This window comes from Enhydra lutris, unplaced genomic scaffold, assembly GCF_002288905.1.
Source record: "Enhydra lutris kenyoni isolate GAN:26980312 unplaced genomic scaffold, ASM228890v2 scaffoldscaffold57, whole genome shotgun sequence".
Lineage (NCBI taxonomy): Eukaryota > Metazoa > Chordata > Mammalia > Carnivora > Mustelidae > Enhydra > Enhydra lutris.
In genome coordinates, this window is record NW_019154141.1 from 5,202,018 (window position 1) to 5,224,078 (window position 22,061).

At 52.0% G+C, this 22,061-nt stretch overlaps 2 protein-coding genes across 2 annotated transcripts in view; one reads left to right on the forward strand and one right to left on the reverse strand.

Annotated features, from left to right (window-relative positions):
- LOC111158171 (WD repeat domain, phosphoinositide interacting 1) overlaps positions 1-4,744 on the forward strand; it is a 32,042-nt gene extending 27,298 nt beyond the window's left edge. Inside the window, exons 11-13 of the mRNA XM_022520068.1 lie at positions 599-717; positions 1,209-1,309; positions 4,223-4,744. Coding sequence (XP_022375776.1) covers positions 599-717; positions 1,209-1,309; positions 4,223-4,270 — 268 coding nt within the window. The 3' untranslated portion in view covers positions 4,271-4,744. The remainder of the gene's footprint in view (positions 1-598; positions 718-1,208; positions 1,310-4,222) is intronic.
- Positions 4,745-4,991: 247 nt separating this feature from the next.
- The window catches only part of LOC111158150 (arylsulfatase G), a 63,793-nt gene continuing 46,723 nt past the window's right edge, over positions 4,992-22,061 (reverse strand). Inside the window, exons 8-11 of the mRNA XM_022520035.1 lie at positions 19,472-19,580; positions 12,899-13,019; positions 8,472-8,562; positions 4,992-5,690 (exon numbers count right to left, since the gene is read on the reverse strand). Of these exons, the coding sequence (XP_022375743.1) occupies positions 5,326-5,690; positions 8,472-8,562; positions 12,899-13,019; positions 19,472-19,580 (686 nt within the window). The 3' untranslated portion in view covers positions 4,992-5,325. The remainder of the gene's footprint in view (positions 5,691-8,471; positions 8,563-12,898; positions 13,020-19,471; positions 19,581-22,061) is intronic.

The following is a 22,061-nucleotide window of genomic DNA, read 5'->3' on the forward strand; positions in this document are numbered from 1 at the left end:
CGGGGCTCGGTGTCCAGTGCCCTCACCACCCAGGACGCTCTAGAAGAGTGCCGGGATGAGTACCACGTGCTCGAAGAAAGGCAATGTCTTCCTGCAGCCTTTCCTCCTCGTGCATAATGGGTGCTCAACAGTGGTGCCCAAACAGAATCCAGAAGTTCTCTTGACGTCTGTGACCGAGAGCAAGGCGACCTCCTCTGGAGGCGACAGGACAGCGCAAGCCCCCCCCTTGCGAGTGTGGCTCAGCGTCCTCGCCAGGTGTTTTAGGAAGAGCAGAGGGCCCATCCTCGCTCAGTGCACATAAGAGAAAGAAGCTAAACATTAGAAGAAGGAAGCTAAACAATTTTTTTTTTTAATTTGATAAAACTAGCCAGCAATGCTGTGGGCCAAGAGCAAGAGAAAGGGGTCACTGTGAGTTGCATGACTGACCCAGGCTGTTCAAGGTCCCTGGGAGGTCACATGACCCAGCGGTGTCCAGATAGGTCTATACTTTAAGCTCGAGTGGGCAAGCCTGAGCTTCCGGGTGCTTTTCCTTCTGGCAATAGCCTGGATATGTGATGATCTCTTTTTTCTCTCCCCTTACCCCAATTGCTGTAATTAGCTTGATTAGCTCAGGAACAATGGAAGAAAATAAAGAAAATGACCTCAGACCTTCATTACCTCAGTCTTACGCAGCAACTGTCGCCAGACCAAGCACCTCGTCGGCCTCCACGGTGCCGGGTGAGTGTGGATGGGGGGGCCTGGCCAGGGGCACCGTGGGGCCGCATTTCCGACCGTGCTTTCTCTCTGCACCATCACCCATGGATGGAACACGCTCCCTGAACCCCTTCCCTCCTCCCAGGTGTGGCCGTGAGAACAGCCTTTCAAGTCAGGTCCCTAAACCTGGCAGGCAGAGCCCCAAATTGTCTCCTCCCCAACAAGTAGTGTCACCCCTCTGAGAACTGGCCACAGGTGGAGAGTTGGCGGTGCCTGGGGTAGAAGGTGGGTGAGGTCAGCCGGAGGCTTGGAAACTGCACCTCGTGGGGACTGGACTCCTCTGAAGCAGTCTCTCCGTTCAATTTTAGTACATGTGCTGCGGAAGCGAGCACCAGTCTCTCCATTCAGAAGGCAAAGGCAGCTTCCCGTGGTTTCCCTGGAGGTCCCGCCCCGGGCTCATAGCGTAAGAAGAGGAGACCGTGGGGCTTCTCTCATGTCTCATTCTTGGTTTCCAGGTTATTCTGAGGACGGCGGAGCCCTCCGAGGAGAGGTTATTCCTGAACATGAGTTTGCCACAGGACCAGTGTGTCTTGATGATGAGAATGAATTCCCCCCTGTGAGCATTAGGAATCCCTAAGAGTGGCTCAATCTGTGCGCTTAGAAGGAAACCTTCACCTTGGGCAGGAGGCGAAGTCACTTTCCCTGTCCTCTCGCGCTGCAACAGCTAACCTCCCCTCTAATAGTCCAAAGCCATGGCGGGTGCCCTGTGCTGCAGGCCCCACAGACCAGCCGGCAGGTGTCGGGCTAAAGCTGGCAGCATTCCAGTAACCGAATACTAACCCGGGGAGTCTCAGCAGCATCAAGGCATTTTAACCGGGCTTCCTTTGCACTCTTTGTGCTGCACGTGAGGTGGGAATTCGTGCCTGCATAAACTCCATTCGCCTGAGGCTCCTTTAAGGATGTCCTTGCAGAATACTGCCACCTTTTTGCTAAGGACGATGCTCTCACAGGGCTGGGCCTCTGTGCTCTGCAAGCCCCTAGACCCTCACCCTCCTCTGGCTCTCACCGCCAACCCTGGGCTCCCCGGGGCTCCCAGCGAGGTAGCCGCAGCCGGGTAGAGGGTGGGAGGCCCGGTGGAGCGCTCCGCTGCATTTCCCTGCATCCTGCTTCAGTCCTTACGGCAGAAAGCACCCTCCTGGTGGGCCTGGTGCAAGGCTTGGCTTCTTCCAGCATCCCCGTCTGAAGAGAGCATCCTTGCTCTGGGTGGCTGCTGGGGCCTCCTTAGCTTCTGATTCTTCAAGCTTCCATTTCGAGCAACCTGCAGACAGCTCTTGGGAGCTACGGTTAGAGTGGGGCACAGATACACCAGAAATCATTTAAGACTCGGAAGCCGTGTTTGGGCCCAGACTCAGAGAGCTACGGAGTCAGGCTCCTGGAGCTGGACTGGGCTCCTTGGGGCCTGTTAGGTCTTGGGCTACAGTGTTTTCCCCTGGGCGCTACTTCACATCAGTTGAAATTCCATTTGCAAAAGGATGGCAACCAGGTCTAGTTTCTTTCTTATAGAAGTCCTGGGACAACCTGGTAAGCCCAGTCAGCTTTTTAAAAAAAAAAAAAAAAAAAAAGGCTGTTTGGGGCCCTCCGTGCATGACGAGAGGGATGGGTTTGGGACTGCCCATAAAGGCTCTGCAGATTTCCGCCTGAGAGGTACATTTCTGGCTTTTAATAGGCAGATTGCCAAACCCAGTGCCAACAAGTCCAGTTTATATCTTAGGGGTGGAAAGCACTGGTTCTTAAGAATACTATTATAAATATAAAATCGGCTGTCGGCTTGCTGTCTCCTGATAAACCAGTCGTTTTGCCTTCGGGTTCTCATGCCCCAACTAGCCACAAAGGGAGCTCTTCCATCCCCCTCAAGAGTTGGTGGCCAGTTACCCGAGGTTGGATCTTCTAGGAACCAGAGCAGAGCAGACGTAGCGGGGATACCTGTGTCCCATTATGTCCGGGTTTAGAGGCTTCACCCACTAGGTTCCGTTTCAGTAGTTTTGGTGAAAGTCTGTGACTGCTACAAGAGCCTATTAGATTATTAATTAGGTCCTTAACTGACATCAAAGTAAGCTCTACAACCTCTTGTACTTACACAATTGGTGTACTTCAGATACTGGCTTTCAGGAGGTGGTCCCCTGCCAAAGAAAACCTGCATAAAATAATAGGTACACTGTGTCTATCATGTGTTTGAAGTTTAAAAGAAAAAATGGAGATGCTTAACATCTAGTGGTAGAACTTGTCGAGAGGCCTGTTCACCTAAACACTGCCAGGAAGCTGGGTATGAGCCACTTGTCCTGTCTCCCTCTTAAGAACCAAACGCATAAAGTTGGTTTTACTTGCTTCTGGGATTTTTACTTAGACCCAAGGAAGGCTTCCTGCCAGTGAGAGTGTTGCTTACTGAATGAGATCCCGGTTAGACCTTACAGCCGGTGGTTGGGGTCATGGAGGCCATCAAGACCCCAGCCCTGCCCTCCAGCCTCCAGACAGACAGGGAGGACAGGACCGAGCTGCTATAGACTCCCAGTGTGGCGGCAGACAGCCTTGTCCATCTCACTACACGGGGGTCAGAGGTGCCAGGGCCACAGGGACCTCCTCTCGACATGGACCATTTCATGCCCTTATTGGCAACAATGTCCAACAGGAGAGGAGATGTGGACAACTCCTCACCTTCCCTTCATTCTCTATCAGTATGCCTGTTACAGATACTTGGCCAGAATTCACACCTCTACCCACATCTTTTAAAAACTTCTGGGATCGTGGAAAGATCTTGGGAGTCTCAGCTTTGTTAAAACCACCTCTCTTTCAGCACAGATCACGGGCTTGCCCAGCTAATCTCATGAGGGGCTCCCTGGGCCTTTGCCTTCAGAACACAGGTCATTGCGAGTGGGTCTTTCCTTGTTTTTGTTTTTGGTTTTTTTTTTTTTTTTTTTTTTTTAATATACTCACATGTCCCTGGATCTGATCACTCTTATCTGCTCGAGATTTACTCTGCTCCATAAACAATGAGAAAAGAGAACTGATCATTTCTGGTACTGTAGAAAGGTGCCACATTTGGGAAGCTGTTTTTGTTGTAAGAACCCACCAACCTTTACAAGTCTGTGTATTCTCCAACACTAGTCCTACTCTCGTGAGCAGGAGTAAGGGAATTGGGACCAAGGGTATTTACTGACTTTTTAGTAGTGATTTTAGCAGTCTGGGTTTACAAGATGAGCCTTTAAAAAAATGCATATACATATAAATACACACACATGTACACACATTTTATACACAGTATTTTTTGAAACTGTGCCATACTCGTCTACACCTAAGATGGGTGGATTTTGTGTGGCCGCGAGTGACGGCCAGTCCGTGGACATGCGGAAAATCTCCACAGTGCCCAGCCTCCCCCTGCTGACCCCGCGTGGGCTCAGATCTGTTAATAATGCAGCCTGCCTAACCGCCTCTTCCTGGAAAGAGTAAGGCCATTCTGTTTTGATTTTGGTAGATAATCTTGTGCCGTGGAAGTCAGAAGGGCAAAACGAAGCATTCTTGATGAGAAGCGCACCTCAGAAATCAGGACACCCCCTGTCAGGTGGTTTTGGAGAAAACAAGGAAGGTGGAAGAATGGAGTACAGTTGTGTGTGCAGAAAGGGGGGCAGGGGCTGCCTGCTTAAGCCACAGGACATGGTTCATGGCTCTCCGAGCTCTCCTCTGCCCTGGTTGCCAGTGGATACGAGAGACACTATAGACACATCTTGCTATCCGAAATGTTATGTTACAGCCATAGTGTCAATGCTAACCAACCATATTGGTCTATAACCGGAATTTATATGATGAAGGGCATTCTTTTAAATGTATGCCGTGTAAAAATGTACTTATAGGAAAATCTCTTTGAATTGTATTTCTTGTATATTACGTACATATAGAGAGACTGTTTTCTGCCAGGCAAAGTATTTTTGCAGTGATTACAACAAATCATTTATTACCTTTTGAGTCCCATTTAGGACACTAATAATAAAATCATGGCAATTCATTTTTGAGGTTTTCAACTTTTATTTCCTGGTTTAGGAAGCAGGAAGGATGCCTAAAATCTTTAGGATACAGTCCTCCGGTCTTTAAAAGTGGGAGGAGGGAGGCAAGCAGAGCCATGGATTTCTGTGGGTTCTTCTGCGCAGAGACCCGGAAACCTCTAACTCGGCCCTAGTTTGCGTCGGTGCTACTCAGGGCTCCCCCCTGCAGCCACCCAGAAATGAAGCCTCTTGGGCCCCACCCCCAGACCCACAGATCAGAGTCTGCACTTCTGCAAGCTCCCAGCTGACAGGGATGCATATTAAAGATGGAGAAGCAGTGCCCGCCACCCTAGCTGGGAAGAACCTATGCTAAAGCGACCAGCCAAACTGGGCAGAGAAAGGAAACTGAAATACAGTAAGTGCTGTGTCAGGGCACGTGGCCAGCATTTTCCTAAATCGCGTTCTTTCATCCTCAGATTCAGAGAATCACAGCCGGGGCTTGACCCGGGTCTAGCTCCAAAGTCCGGGTGCTCTTGGCTCCACCACCACATGCGGGAGGGGCCGCCGGGGGCACAACACAGGGGTTTCAGGACAAAATTCAGAGACTTAGTTTTACAGCATCTGGAGCTGGAACTTGCTGTCGCTTCCTAACACCTTCTGCCTGGGGGTAAATCAGTCTGGCGGGCGCTCTGGCGCTCTGGCAACGGCAGGCGACGTGGTGGGGACTGCAGCAGGGGGTCACGGAAGGATCGCGAGTGTAATCCGCTCTGGAGGTGTTGTCAGCAGCGATGTCTAGGAGGACATCTGCGAGGACCTTTCTGACTGCGGGCAGTACGCCCTGGTATTCCGCACCGTCTCTGTCTAGGGGCACAGCTTCCCCAGCATCGTCTTCCAGGTTAAAGATCACAGGTGGCTCATGACGCTGCGCGGGCCCCACGGCCCCATCACAGGCTCTGGCTCCGCCTAGAGAGAGGGTGACAGCAAGTACCCCGTCAGACTAGCTTTGGCCCTGTGTTGGCAAGAGGAGAACCGTGATGGACCATACACTAATCCAAACAGCCCAGGACTTCAATATTCAAATAACTGTTCTGCCTGTCCAAGAAATCACCTGGAGATTTTAGGTGCTCATTCCAGGGATGCTCCCATTGTCCAGAATGACTTGGAACTTCTCCCGAACTTGCCTTCAGAGCCCTTAGGACAGCCAATCAGGGATCTCTCCTCTCTGCCCTTTGTGAGAAAATAAGATCTCTTCCCCCGAACACTGATTTCTTGAACACCCAAATCCTCATCAGGTGGACGGGGCAGGAAGGCAAGGCAAGTAATTTCACTTTGGGTTGCAGCTGAGATTCTTGTATGAATTCGAATCTGGCTACGGAGGCAGCCTCAGAAGAGGAGCAACAAAAAATGGGAGTCATGGCTGCATCCTTAGCTCTTCATGATTCAGGTGACTTTTTTTTTTTCACCTTTTCCATACAAAAAATAGGTATCTGGCAGAAGTTAATATAATTCAACTGAATAAACAAAAGGAATCCAGGCAAAGGACAGCCATCAGAAATACGGCAATTCCTGAATGCCTCCTTGGGCTCTGAGCTTCCTGGCAGCCAAACAATAGGGCAGAAACTCATCAGTTGCTCAGGGAAAGCCATGCTCTTGCCTACTTGTCCTCCTTAATGGTCTTCCTCCTACGGTTGACATTCAGGTCATTCGGCAGAACCTAAGAGTCCCTGTCTTTGCCTAGAATCTGGAGTCCAATTTGGCTCTTCATTGCCAAGAAAGGGCAGACAGAGAATGAGGTTTGCAGTCAGCCAAGCAAGGCCAGCGATGAATGCCTCTTATAAAAATGTAAGACTTCCACTCCACGGAATCATGGAACAAGCCCTCCTATGGATAACACTTCTAAATTCTAGGCAACGTATTTGGGGGGGGGGAGGAAGGCACCAGCAAGTTACCAAGGTAGACAGAAACTGAAAAGAACTTGATCACTGAAAGACAGAGGTCACGGGGGTTGGTTCTGCGTTTAAGAGGACCATGCCCCAACAGAGACACCCCTCAGCCTACGTAGCAGGGAGGAGCTAGAGCCCAGGGAAGGAACTGTCCTCCCTTTGACTTGAGCTCTTTGGGACAGAGCTCAGGGCTGCCACAACAGGAGAAAATGGATGAGTAGAAATCTCAGGAAGGAGGAGGGAGCCAGAGAGGAGAAAGCCTCAAAACTCCCTCCACATCATTCTCTAATGTAGTAGATGTCAAGACATGTTGTTTATCTGAAACAGTTTTAAGTAATAAGGATGAGAATTTTCAAAGAGAAGGGGAAGGGAGGGATCAAAACATGGCACACTCTTCCTCCCCAACACACTCCCAGATGCTTGGGGGTCCGTTCTCCCCATCCTCGTGCTCACAATCCCGGGACTTGGTGACTCTTCAGAAGAAGAACTTCCCTCCCCTGGGTGTCATAATTCCTGTCCGATTGTGATCGTTTTTGAACAGTCCGATGACTTCATAGTAACATTCAGGATTCCAATCCCGTGGGGCCAAGGGCTTTCTGGCAGGGCTGTGACTTCTGAAATTAACTCGGCCTGGAGAACCCATACCTCTGAGATAATGTAATGTAAGGACTGTAATCTAGAAACTTTCCATCTGAAAGCAAAGCAAATATCTGACTGGTTTGTATTTTAGGCTTTGGAGAATCAATAATTCTTGTGGCATTTTTAATATCCCTCAAGTTATGAACTCAAAGAATTTGTTTTGTTTTTATGCCACGTTTTTCTTCGGAATCACGTATTTACACTCAGGGAAAATCATTTCTGTTCTTTATAATTCTTTGGAATGCTCTAACATGAAACAACTGAATCAAATTGGAACCTGCACCAGGTCCCAGATTTTTTTTTGTTTTTTGTTTTTTTGTTTTTCATTCACTGAAAGAAAAATGTTAGGGTCCCTGCGAGGTATGAGGCGCTGTGCTGAGCACTTAAAGACAACAAAAATGAAATATCTTACAAAGCTCAAAACTATTAGGGGAAATAAAACATGGACCCAAATGATTGGCATACAAGGCAGAACGTGATCGTGATCAGAGGTTCCCCAAACTGTACCCACCCGGGAAGATGAGAGGGAGTTTTATGACCTGACCCAGGTACTAGAATTTGATGGAAGGCCCTAGCCACTGAATGAGGTTTTGATATGAGGCCAAGGACGAAGGCCATTGCTCTTGGAGAACTGACCCTGGAAAGGTGTGTGAGGACCCAGGCTGGAAGGAGCCTGAACTCAAGGGGGGCAGCAAGAAGCCATTGGAAGATTCTGAGAACCAAACGGACCCAGTATCGCATTTCTACAACGTACATTTAAGATGGTCGGCTAATGAACCACGATGCAGAGACTTCTATCGGTTTGCTAACTCAACCTCTCAAGTCTGTTTTCTGAAACAGTCCATTGTCCAGTAAATTACACTTTAAAATATCCCTAAGCTCCCATTTCATGTTCAGCCAAACTAGTATTTAAAGCCGAACAATGGAATGAAACGTTCTTCAGGGGAAAGGAACCGAGTTAAGTGTGCTGACCGGTTCCGAGCTTGCTGGAAATGTCAGCCAATGGCAGAAAGACCTTGTTTTCCCGTTCGTGGGGGCAGAGGGCCTGTGCTGGGGCAGGGGGTGTGGGTGCCTTGGGCGTGGAGAGCTCCCTGTAGGCAGCCAGCCCCCACCCACTCCTGGAGGCCTCCGGGAAGATCTGGGCAGGGGACACCTGACTCACCGCTGATGTAGAAGGCCTTGTAGCGCCCCAGGCGGACTGTCTGAAGGGCTCCGTACTCTCCAGCCGCCCCACTGTTGGGATGGAAAAGGACCTGAAGAAGAGAAGTAGGACTTCCTAACCAGACAGCCATGCTGGTGACTCCCTGGAAAGCATTCCTTTCTCCGATCTGGTGCCCGGCCCACCACCCCCACTCCAACATGGCCCCAAATGCTGACCAACCCTGACCTGTGGGCCACACCAGCCAACCCCCCCTGGGAGGCCTCCCTGAAGTAGCTATCTGGCCAGTTAATTAAATCAGAGTAGGCTGTCGCTCGCGTCCAATTCCTGCAGAATGCACAGGGTCCGGGGCAAAATCGAAGTGAGAGAAAGCTTGTTCAACGCCAAAGAATGTCAAGAGGGCACAGCATCAGCTCTTGAAACCAGCTGCAGGGCTGTCCTAAGTGCAGGGGACCCTATGTGACTGCGCCGGTCACCCACCTGCTGGGACCCCAGCCCTCAAGTTCACGCTGGGGCCTGGGGATCTGCCTGTCTCCCAGATCTTCCCAGGGACTCTGACACAGGTGTTCCTTAGATCTCCCTGGAAGAACAGCTTCTTTGGCATCCCGCTGACTTTTGGGCTCTCCCTCGAGTAAGGGTGGCCTGAGAAGGCATCCTGGAGAGGCATGGTTTCTCCAGAAGTGAGCACAGCCTAACGTGGATGTCCTCACCTGTGACTCAGTCCTAACACTCGGACTGAGGAAATCCTCCCTCATCAGGCCATGGATGTAAGAATCACCCTGTAGAGCAGAAACACACCTATTTTGGGCTTTGCCAAGGGCAGGATTTGGTAGAAAATAAATGACCGGTGTCCTTGGTCAGTTGGTGGGTTTGGGCCGCAAGCGGGAGGCCGCCCTGGGATGAACCACGACCGATATATATCACTGGAAAGGCGCTTACGTGATTCAAAGTTTCCATGGGGCTAAAAAAAAAAAAAAAATGAGAAACATCTGTTGGAGCAGTAAACAGCTGTCCCCCCAAGTTTCCCGGCTCCGAGAGGATGCCGTGGAGGGCGGGGCTCCTCCCACACCTGCAGCTTCCGTGCTATGCTCTCGTGACAGTCCCCGCAAGGTCCCCAGCCAGCGTGATGACAGCAGGCTCCTTCCAAACAGGAAAAGAAGTCGTAACTCAAAACCCACTCTTCTGCCAGGCCTGCAGGAAGCCGAGCCCGTCACCGCAGGAGGCCGTTCGGTTTCCTCCTGGAGAAGGCAGGAAGTGGGGGACTGGAAAAACGACCTAAGACGTACTCAGACATCCAGGAGGTGGGAGTCGCGCTCCGCTGGTTCAAATCGTGACCATGATTTGAGTCTCAGTCACAGAAATTCCGTCAGGGTGGGCTGCCACGTCCAGGATATTTATGCCGCGTTACCAGAGGCAACTTCCAAAATCCAAGAGGAAGAGGAAGCAAAACTTCAGGTTGGCTCCCGCTCCGAAACAGGGATGGGTTTTGTTTTCCTTCGTGCAGACTGGCCAGGGCGTTCTTGTTTCTATCAACAGAGGAAGAAGGCTGGCAAATTTACACATGAATCACCGCTGAAGACTGGTCCTCTCTGGGGACACTGGGTCAGAATTTCAAAGATAACTTTATCTTCTGCAACCCTGCTGCACCGTCTTCCCCGCCTTCCTTACCTGTTCACTTTGTTCCATTTTGTTTTAAGCAGGCGAGCATCTCCTCGGGCCCTAGAGGTCCGGGGGTTTGTGGTACACGCGCGCACACGCACGCACACACACATGCACACACGTGCAGGTGGGGCTGCAAAGCCCTGCTCCAGAAGGGGCCAGCCACCCGTCAGGGCAGCTGCCACCACTAGGGGCCTCCCTAAGAGAAGTGATGCCACTTCCCAAGCCTTGCAACCCAGCGCCCAGCTCCTGGACGGATGGCCTCCTGGAAGGTGCCACGTCTTTCAGGACCCACAGCAGCCCCAGACCGGTTTGGACTGGCAGATGCAGAGCCATTAAAGAAGACTTCCCTTTGCTGACAATCTGTAGACTTGGTGGTGACCTAGAGCTGCTGGAGGACTCGACCCCTGGGGACGTGACAACCTCGCGTGCTTCCATCCGGGCAAACACGAAAGCGGGATACCCGGGGCAGCCTCCCCAGTCGTGCTCCCCACCCCTCCCTGTGGTTGCCCTCAGTGCCCAGATGCAGACCAGGTGCAGGACCGCGCAGGCTGCTGGTAGCCACTACGGGTTTTAAACACCCCCCCATGTCCCTTTGGGAAAACCCGGCAGCCCATGATTTGCCTTTAAATCCCTCCACATGGGCCAGGGAGGTCGCCTGTGGGCCTGTGGCTCTAGGCGGCTTGAGCTCTTCAGCTTGCGGTTACTTCATTTGCAAAACAGGGAAGAACCCCACTGCCGAGCCGTATTTGCATGCTGTTTTTGAGATGATCATCCAGAAGTTACTTTGAGCTTCTTGAACCTGGATTGGTTTTCTAAACCACGCCATGCTGAAACCCTTGTAAGCCCAGGACCCGTCACAGTGTGGACACACAGTGTGCTGCTTAAAAAATCCACGGGGAGTCCCGAAGGTGCCTATACACATCTGCTTATGGTTGTAAAGCTGTGCGGTCACTCCCTGCACCTCCTGGCCTCTCTTCCAGCAAATTCAAGACGATTTACTCTAGTCTTTCCAGCAGGTGACCAGAAAAGACCTGATCCAGGGCCAGCAATCACCTGTGCTGTCCTCAAACTCCAAATATTCTTATCTCCAGCGTCTTCACAAACACTGCGGGCATCTGGTGCTGGGGAGGCGGGGTGTGGCCCGAAGGTACCAGCACCCGAGCCCTTTTGCTCTTGAAGATTCCATCAGAGGCTTCCGGTGAGCCCTGAGTGCTGTTTCCTCCTGGGCCCCGGGGTGTGGTCAGGGAGCGTCCCCACACATCCTCTGTCCCCACAAAAACCCCCAACAGTGCTGCGGCGTGGGTCTCGTCTTCCCACTTGGTTCCTGGGCCCCCCAACCCCGCCCCCTCACACACACACACACACATCCCCCCCCAGGCACTAGCCCAGCAAGAGAGAGGCCCCGAGCGTGGGCCTAGGTGACTCCACACAACTGGAGGGAGAGTGAGCGCTCTCGCGTCTGAGAACGGAAGTGAGTGCGAAGGAGCTGGCTTCCACAGGCAGACTGAGCACGTCAAGGAGCCCAGAGTCCTTGAAGCACTTCCTGGTGACCCCAATCATTCTATTAGTAGCCGCCGTAATAAACACTCAGGAGCACCTCTCCACTGACGTCTTCCGTAACCCCCCAGGGTCACATACTGCAAACCTCCAGCCTGAAGGCGGAAACCATCTTCCTGCTGCTTCGCTGCGTCTCAGCAGGACTCAGCCTGAATGGGTCAGCCGCTCTAGAAGATTCCTTATTGCAGAAGAAGCCATACTTCTTCAGAGGGCATGACTGACAAACCCCAGAAACCACATGAATGCTCACAGAAGCACGGGGGGCCCCTCTTGGGGCCAGAGTGCTGGCCTGCCCAGGGACGGTTAAGGTACGGGGGCGGCTTTGGTGACGGTCACTGCACATCTGAGCAGTATTTGAGTCACTCCCATGTGATCCTCAGTAAAGACACAAATAGACCCTTTGATGTGTCAGTCCTGAACTGAGAAGCCATGTGCTTGCCGGGCCCTACAAAGGGGTTTGGGGTCCCCTCCACCCACTTCCTCTTCCTTTGGGTGAAAGGAAAACACACGGAAATGACATGGAAAGGCCATCGGGCCCGACACTTCCTGTCACTGCCCCTGAAAGCCTCAGCACACATGAGGAGGGGACCCTGGGGTGCAGGGGCTACAGTCACAGGCCAGGCCCTCCGGGAGCCAGGGGGAAAGGTGGGGGCATAAAGCGGTCATTGGCCCTGCCTTCCAAGAGCTGTTTCGTTCAGGTGTCTGCATTCATTTACTCATTAGATCCACATTGACCCCATGCTGGCTAGGGGCCAGGCACTTCGAGGTGCATTGAGAATTCCTGGTGAGATCCTTGCCTTCCAGAAAGTTCCATTTTGGGAGGGGAGCCCCATGATACACAAGTCACTCTCACTACTCAGCCATCTCCTCCCACAAAAAAGTGCCAGGTGCTTACGATGTCAGAAAACTCAGTAATTATGAAAAAATCCTGTTATCGGGAATCAGCTCCCCTGTATACCAGCTCTAAGCCAAATTTAAATATAAGTCTGGATTGGCAAACTGGATTGACTGCAGGGGAAGAGGGGAGGGGAGTAGAAAGAGAGGTCTGTCTCAAAGACATCATCCACCAGGCCTTCTCAAACTAGGTCTGGCGCAGCCACCTCCATGTATCGTCCCCGGATGGTTCTCTTCGCACAAAGGTGGCCCTGGATGAGAGGCAGCAGGCCGATCCCCTGAAAAGCCCGAGCAGAGCACACACCTCCTCCACTTACCCTATGCCCAGTCTGCAACCAGCCAAAGAGCACCTCGGAGGCATCCAAACCATCAAAGTGCCGGTCCTTGGGCAGGCTGGCCCCGGCCAGAGCTACCACAGTGGGGAAGATGTCCAGCACACTGCAGGAAGAACAAGACAGCATCGCCCCCGCTATTTCCAGACTCTCTCCCCAGCCACCCTGTGGTCAAGGCCCACCCAAGCCAGCCCAGACTGAGCACTGACATTCTCCCTCACAGCCCGCCACCACCCCGCCTGCCTCTCCTTTCTTTGGGTTCCACCTGGATTTCTGCTTCCCAAAGAGGAAGAATGGCACAGTGGTTTCACACTCAAGCCCTGCGGCTGAGAGTTACCTGGCCTCAAATCCCAAGGTTGGATCTATCTGGCTTCTCAATGCCTCAATTTTCTATTCTTTAAAATGGGCATGATGATAATAGTGCCCACCTCGTGGGGTTTTGTGTGGATAAGACACACAGAGAAGGCATGTAAAAGACCTCTGAACGGGCTCACAGGGTGCTTGTGTTATAATTATTCACAAGAGGGACACCTGCGTGGCTCAGTCAGTTATGTCTCTGCCTTCATCTTAGGGTCATGATCCCAGGGTCCTGGGATCAAGGCCCTCGGTTGGGCTCCCTGCTCAGGGGGGAGTCACCTTCTCCCTCTCCCTCTGCCCCTCCTTCCTCTTGTGCTCTCTCTTTCTCAACTAAATAAATAAAATCTGTTTAAAAAATCAAAATGGGGCACCTGGGTGGCTCAGTTGTTACGCGCCTGCCTTCATCTCAGGTCATGATCCCAGGTCCTGGAATCAAGCCCATCAGGCTCAGCGGGAACCCTGCTTCTCCCTCTCCCACTCCCCCTGCTTGTGTCCCCTCTCTTGCTGTTTCTCTCTGTCAAATAAATAAAATCTTGTTTTTCTTTAAAAAGGATATTTTTAAAAAACAAAATAAAAATAAAAACTGTTCACAAGAGCATTCGTATGGACCTAAGAACAAAGGGGTTCTACCTGTTACCAGCTAAGCCACAGTCACTAGCTGAGAGGGGACAGTGTGTGACAGGTACCTGCTAGAGAAGGTACACTTCATTATTTCTTCCCTGGGTCTCTGTGTCACAAATATTCAGTCTTTGTTTAAAATGCCATGGTACATGAAACAGTCCACCCCTTTATTTCAGTTACTTTTTCCCCATTACAAAATAGTAGATGTTTACAGTAGAAGAAAAAATATATAGAACATGTAGAAATATAAAAGAGAGAACAATGCACAAATAGTGCATTACCCAAAGCTAGCCACTGTTACCATTTGGGTGGATTTTGTTAATGTGATTTTTTTAAATCATGTGGTACATAAATTTTACTCTGTTCTAGGGCCCATCTCCTGCCAGCTTGCTGTGCTTTGTCAGGAAAAAAACTCTCCAGTGTAAACGAATGCACTGTCCTTTCAACAAGGCTGTTTCTATCCAAGGGCCAGGCCAAATGAGTCAGTGGGCTGCGAGGCAGTCACGGAGGCAGGGCCAAGGTAAGCCTCCCTCCACCCCAGCCACAGAGAGGCCCTGGTTTGCCTGAGGCTGGGCACAGCCTTGAGCTTTAGGCATACTTCTGCTCTCCCCATACCCCCAGGGCAGACTCTCTCCCTGGACGATGGCACAGAATGTTTCTGGTTTGCCTTCAGCTTTCATGGTCCACACAGCTGGTGGTTTGTCTCTGGAGATACTCAGTCCAGGAGCTGGCATCCCACACGGGCCATGTCAAGGAGTACTGAGTAAGCACTAACAGGGTCCAGCACAGTCCAGAAGCCTGTCCAGAGTCCAAGGATCCTGGGACAAATTGGGCAGTGCACAGCCCTGCAGTGCAGTCCGAGAAGGCCACGGTGGCCGGGGGCTGTTGGTTCGAGCTTTCTCTCTAAATTGCACCCCTAAGAGAGTCTGGTGTCATAGACGGGTCACATCCATGTGCAAGGAAAACAGGATCTGTGCTCTTTTGGAACCTAGAGCATACTTTCTCTTTTGGCCTTAACGTTTTCTCCCCAGTATCAGGAGGCTTCACATCTTCTAATGGATCAAAGCATGAAGTCCAATGCTACTGGGACCTAGCATCTCAGAATTGGTCAGGGTCTCAGAGGTACCCTGTCTACCCAGAGCACAAAGAAAACCTTGGCCCACGAGAAAATCATCAACATCTCTGATGACTTGCCAATCCAGCACTGATTGCCAAGCCCAGGATGTCACCCAGTCTTTCCTTCTGTCCTGGAGGAAGCCAAGCCCCTGAGGTTAGGCCTGGAAGAGGGGGCTCTTGGGCACACGTGGTCCCAGTGCCATCCCGGTCCCCAGCCGAGGTGTGAGCTCGGAGAAAATGCTGGTTCTACGGAGGCCACCAAAGGGAGCCTAGCTGCTCCCAAGCTTAAACCTCATCCAAGAAACTGGTCCTGAGAGTCTTTAAAACCTTCAAGAAAGAGACAACACCAAAAACAACAAAAAACAAAAAACCTCCAGAACATACATTTTCAAGTTTCTGTGGCTGATGATACTTGGGATGGAAGCTTTGGGCAAGGCCACATTCTGCCTTTTATGGGCTCTTTGTGGGTCCTATCTTCCATATAAAATATTAAAAATTCCATTTCACAACTGGGTTGACAGAAAGATGCATAGAGAAATAATGCATATTAAATCATTTTCTTCAACCTAAAAGTTCTTTCTTCTCCGATTTTAGAAGAAACTAAAAATCTCTTGCATCCCTATAAATCTCATGGGCCAGGCCGTGGGCCCCCCGCCCCCACCCTAGCCTCAGGGACAAGTCGGTCCTGGCTTCTGGAGGTAGGAAACCCTGCTTCCCTGGGCCTGCGGGTTCTCTGCACAGTGACACAAGATGCTGCCATCAGAGCAGACGGGGGTTCTGCTGCCCATAGAAAAATGGCTTCTCTCCTTCTTAATACGGCGGCAGCCAGGCCGCGCACAGAAAGTTGTTCAGAGGGAGTGTGTGTCCTTGTGCTCCTCTCCACGGTGTTGTCACAGGAACCTGGGCGCGGAGACCCTGCGATGGGGAAGGTGCCGTTGGGTCCGGCTGGCTGAGCACACGGGCTGTCCGGAGCTCGGTAGGCGGCCCGGCAGCCCCAAAGGACATGTATCAATGGGAACTGGGGACGGGCCATGCTGGGCCATCCTTGGGGGAGCGCATCCATGGCAGAAGGGCTGGGAAGGGAAGCATTTCCTAGAAGCTGGGACATTATATCTGGGGAAAGGCGGTGTGATCTGAAGATGGGAAGTGGGAAGGGCAAGGCGGTTGCCAGGGGAAGGACTGGGGGGTACTTGAGCCTGAACACAGAGGAGGGGACAGCAGAATTTCCTCCAGGTCGCAGGAGAGTGGGAACTGTCCCTAGGACATGGGAGCAGCTCCTTTTTAGCATTTCGTTCTAAGCTTCTTCCTGTTGTAAATCCTTTGGCTAAGCCCTGGGAATAGTAGGAACGCACCCCTTCTTGGCCTGAGCCCCTCTGCGAATGGTGGAGAAGCTGCAGTTTCCCCCAGGCCCCTGCCTCAGGTCCCCCTTAGAGGCCAGCAGAACCCCACAGCACTGCTTCCAGGCAACACAGGCATCCCCGAGTGTCAGGAGCCCCCACCACAAAGCACACACATCGTTCCCTAGCAAAGCTCGGCTTGGGGCAGGGGTGGGTGCAAGGAGCCCCCCTCCCTCCCCAAGCTCCACCACCCATTGCCCACGGGAAGTGGGGGGTACTCTGAAAGGAAGTGTGTGGCTAGACCTTGCCCTCGTGGTGACATCTAAACCACAGCACGCTGATGTGAACTCGGTCTTCTCAGGGCTTTGACTTCCGGCCTCCCAGACTGGGCCTCGGGACAGGGCAGTAGCAGGCCAATCACCCTTCCACACAACTGACGGCATTGCAGGTAACCCAAGAGGGGCTACCTGCTCTCATGCCTCAATGGCACCTTTAGCTGTTTTTCCAAAGGAGATCTGGTCTCCTTATACGCGGCGCAGGAATCTCTGATGTTCTGTTCTGAACAGAGACAGCAGGCTTCTGGCTCAGAGATGCAGAGCACAAGCTTCGCCTCTTTGTATCTGGCGCTCAGCCGGCCCGAGTCTGTCCTCCCCGGCATATCTGGTGCTGCCTGGAGGCATTTTGATGGTCACAGCTGGGGATGGAGGGGCCACTGGCATCTAACAGGTACAGGCCAGGGACACGGCTCAACCTCCTACAGTGCAAAAGACAGTCCCCCCCCACCACCCCCAAGCAGAGAAAGATCCTGCTCAAAATGTCAACAGTGCTAGGCTTGAGCTGTCCCGCCTTAGAGTCTGAGGTTCAAACCACCAGGCCCTTTTTATGGATGCTGCCAAAGCCCTGGCCTCCTGAGGGTAGGTTAGCTCCTAACCATCAGGAACTTTCTGTCTAATTTGCTCACTGCTTCATCCCTGGTCCCTAGAGCAATGCTTGGCCCACAGCTGGACCCAACCATAAATATCTGTTGAGTAAAGGAATTCCCCTCACTCTGTAATTGTGTCACTGGGCTTTGGGGTTCAGGACATGTGTGAGACCTTTCTTTGACCTCGTTACGTCACATGGGTATGCGATGGAACATTCACAGTGTCTCTGAATGGGAACCAATGGAGTAAGCGTGGACCCCTCTTCCCGTGCCCCCTCCCCCAACACACGTTTTGCTCTCTGTATTCATGAGTGTTCAGATCAACCTGTCTCTCCCCATCACAGCTCCGGGCCACCAGAACCGAGGCATTAAGGAACTCTGGCCTTAGCTCTCGATGGCTCTGTGGAGTTCTCTCTGTCATGGAAGAAGCTCTGTATCCCCTCGAGGAATCTGGTAGTAGCCCAGGTGCTAAGCACTCTGGGAGTGAGAGCCTGGCCAGGCGCCCAAGGACATGAAGTATTCTCATCAGTTTCTTGAAGACGGATCGTGAGGCTCTTCTCCTTAGAGCGGACCCTGAAGGAGTCACGGACAAGAGCCACGGGGGCCAGCCCTGGCAGGAAGGACACTCCACCTAAGTCAGCTTTCACGGATGGATTCAGGTGGGGAAACAGCAAGGGGGTGATGCTATGGGGACAAACTCTCTGGCTACAAGTAGGCCAACTTTAACCCCCCAAAATATCCTGCGGGGAGCTGATGGGGCCTTATCAGTCTTGTCCTGCTTAAAACTCCGGAGTCCCCAGACAAATGTTATCTTGTGCCAAGACTCGCTTTTTTCAGTCAACCAAACTACTCCCAAAGTCAGTTGTCCCTTCTGAGGCCTTGAATCACTAATGCGAGGGACGATGGTTTCACGGTGCTATGGCTGACCCTAGGTGCAAACACCCTTCTCGGATGAGAAGCACGTGCCTGGTTTTCAGCGGTGGGACTCGAGAGACTGCCCGGTGACTCGTGCATGTGCAGCCCAGCCTGTGAACACTTGGCCCAGATGCACCAAGTCAGCCCCATAAAAAGCAGCTCTTCTGGCCCTCGTCCCGGCCGGCCTGACATCACAGACCGCAGCCCGCGCTGCTGTTGTCACACCTGCTCCCCCGTCGCCCCCAACAGCACGCTGCCCCCTCCTGATTATACTGTACAGGGCTCACCTGGAGTCCTGGGGGCCCCCAGGCTGCCACGGATGGCGCCTCCCCCTCCCCCCACCCCTTGCTTTCCCCTAAGCTTCAGTCTTTCTCCTCACGCCCCACCAGGTCCGGGGATGCTGCGAGGAGCCCAAGAAGCTTGTTTTCCTCTGTGAGGCTGTGTTCCTCAGGCCACGACACATTCGGCTGAGGGAAGAGCCTCGCACATCTGTCTCTAACCAGACGCAAAGCTCTGAGCACATGAGCAGCACCCAGGCCCCCTTGTCAGCGAATACAGAGCAGAACCACAGAGAGGAAGTCCCCATCCGAATGAGTGACAAGTTCCCATCATAAGTGTCGGTTACAGAGAGCTGCAGGCAACGGCTCTCGGGATGGCACAGCACAGCTGCGGGCCGCCCAGAGACCTGGCCTCCAGGGTCTGCCTTCATCAGGCGGTGAGGGTGAGGGTGGGAGACACACACGTTCACGGTCATCCTTCTGCTAAAGGGAGCAGCCCGTGAACTCACCTCATTGGAGAAGCTTCACTCCCGGAGGGAGGAATGGACTCACCTCCTTCTCCCTCCCCTCCAGGACAGGTGGACACAGAGCCCCCGCCATGGCTAGTGATGTGCTGGCTTCACACGGGCCCCCTGAGGCCACCTGCCCTACCCCCCTGAGAACGGAATGGCTTCAACGGTCTACTCTCTCCCTTCCGCTGAGCCCAGACCCAAAGGGCAGATGCTGCTGCGACAGCAGACACCACCACCCTGGCTCGGCGTCACAGCCACAAAACCCACCCAGTCCCCTCTTCACTCCATCGTGATCTCCAGAGGATGGCTCCAAAAGAGCCACTGCTGCTCTCCCTAGCACCTGGGATTGCCTACAGGGAGATCGGAGCTGCCCTCAGAGCTCTGGGGGGTACCTGGGAGCATCTGCCCAAGGCACGTGGCCAAGGAGGCCTCTCTGCTCAACGTTGGTCCGTGATTTTCTTGCCACATCCCAACATCTCAAGAGAGTTCAGCTCTCTTACCTTAACAAGGCGGTGCTGGTAACATTGGCGGGGACTGTGCCGGGCCAGTAAGCCAGAGCGGGGACCCGGTGCCCTCCTTCCCAGGTGGTCTGCTTGGCCGGACTTCCCCCTGTGACGGGACACAGACAGTTGGTTCTCTAGGACCACGGTCCTTCCCTAAAGGCCCCCTGAGAGTTTTGGATCACTCCCGCAAACAAAGGACTTCTTTTCTAACCAGCTCTTTTTACTCCTCTAGCTCACATCTCCATTCTGTACTTTTGCTGTCCTGGACTCAACGTAGGTACACGGTCGCTTCTGTCACTCTCTATTGAACCCCATCCCTTTATTTTCTTCAGGACAATTCTAATACTTTAAATTGTCTGGTTACTTCATTGACTTGCTGACGGTGTGTCTCCCCATCATGAGACTCCACCAGACTCCCAAGGACATGGTACATATTTAACAAACAGGTTGAATAAAAATGACGTTTCTCCCTACTGATCATCATGTGACTGTTTAGGATTTTTTAAAAGAAAGACAATTACTTGAAAAGAAAGGAAGGCTGACACTCCCTCAGCTATCTGATCTGATCAACGCCCAACAACTGATTTGGCCTGGATTTTATTGTTGTATTTTGGTTTACTTCACTTCACTTTGTTTTTCCTTGAGTTAATGAGTCGTTCTCATGTTATGGAGACAGCATTAGTAATAGCTCCGACCTCTTGCCTCTTGGGGGGGTGGGTGCTGGGTGGGGTAAGAACACTCTATGTGCAATCTATGAATTTCCACTTTGGTAACTAAAGGAATTATTTTCGTAACCACGAAGTCAAAAGTGACCACTGGTATGATGATGACCAGCGGGCTGGAAGAGATGAGGTCATGTTTTATGGAAACATCCTGAATTCATGTAGCATTGAATTAACCATGACCATCCCCACCACTCCCACACACACCCCACCCTCATCCTAGTTGAGCCAAGGATTCCACAAAGTTAGCGTGTGGAAAGTCCTTCCAAGGCAAACGCCGTATGTGGCTCACGCATACCGAGGTCATGCAACTTCCCCATGTTTGGCGGGCGCAGAGAGGAAAGCGGTGATGATGGGCGGGAGGGGGCTACAAGACCGAGGCGTCTGTAGCTCTGCACTCACTCCGCTGCGCACAGAACCTTTGAAGTCCCTGGCCTAGCACACCCCACCGGAAATGCTCGGCATTCTTGGGATTTTCTCATAACCAGCTTTGGAGTCCCCCAAGTGTTGAAGTAAGAAACAAACATAAAACAATTCACGTCTACAGGGCTGTTTATGCTCAGGGGTGTGGGACTCTCGAAACCAAGCGGCAGGCTGAATGCGAAGTGCGCGGCTCTTCGTGGAGAGCCGCCCCTCCCATAAAGACGTACAGAGCCCACTCTCCATTTTTTACGCACATGGAACAGGGAATCCAGAGCTGCAGCGAGCCTGAACTGCACTCCCACGTGGCTCTGGAATGCATAACTCATGCTGCAGCTCAAGGCCAAAGAGCAGAGAGGAAGCATCCCCGATCACACGTGCTAGGGCCCTGCAGATAATTCCACCCCCGGCCCGGGGAGGGACATCTGTATGGAAGCTTGGGTCGGGGGACAGATCGTTGAAAATAGGAGGACTGTGTATTTGCATATCCACACTCCACAAAATTCAAATAGACTCGCTTCATCTCTGAGGTCAGATGCAAAGGACAAGTTAAGCCCCCAGTTGGAAGAGGCAAGCCATGCTTCTTTCTTCATGCAAGGGTTGCGAGGACAGTCATGCGGAGGGCAGGAGCTCAGGGCAGGCACAGCCATGGGCTCGGGCACCAGGGCTAGGTCTCTGCCTCCAGCATGTTTCCAGAAGGACGCACTAGCACCTCCTTAATGCTTTTGCTAACTGACCTTCACCACCAGGGGTTCTGCTGTGCACCATGACCTTTGTGTTGTTTTTTTTTTTCAAGCAACTCATTTTCCTAATTCGGTTTTCAGTGGGAAAAAAAAAATATATCATTCAATACATTTGTCTTATTTCCGCAGCAGGTTGAAAGCTGGAGGGATTAGGAGGAACCCAGCCAGCTATAAAAAGTCTGTGGGTCAACAGACTGGACAGTCCACAGGGAAAGATTCCGGAGTTAAGAGAAAGAGGATGGCTGTGTATGACCACTTGAGCGAGCCCCTCTGTTTTGCCGGGACTGGCCAGCCAGTGGCCGTTTGCAGCGTGGCTTCCAGCTTTAAGAGAAAGACACACATATTCTACCCAGGCCCACAGACCTCTTCCCATAGCAGAATTTTATCTTAAAGGAGTCCAGAGGATGAGTGACCAATTATAAAAAAGATCCCCCTTGTTGAATCATGACATTGTACACCTGAGACTAACAGAACACGGTATGTGAATTACACTTCAATTTAGACAATTTTTTTTCTTAAATCCCCCTCAACGTGGAATTGTTTGCTGTAAATTCGAGTATCTCATTGGCACTGCTAGGTGGACAAACTTTAGAAAGATTCCACTAGCATCTTTGGTGGGTCCCCAGAGTCATGGCGTCTGATTATTAGAAACATCTAACAGTGTTTGCTTCGGTTTATCTGCACCAGATAAAGCAGAGTCCC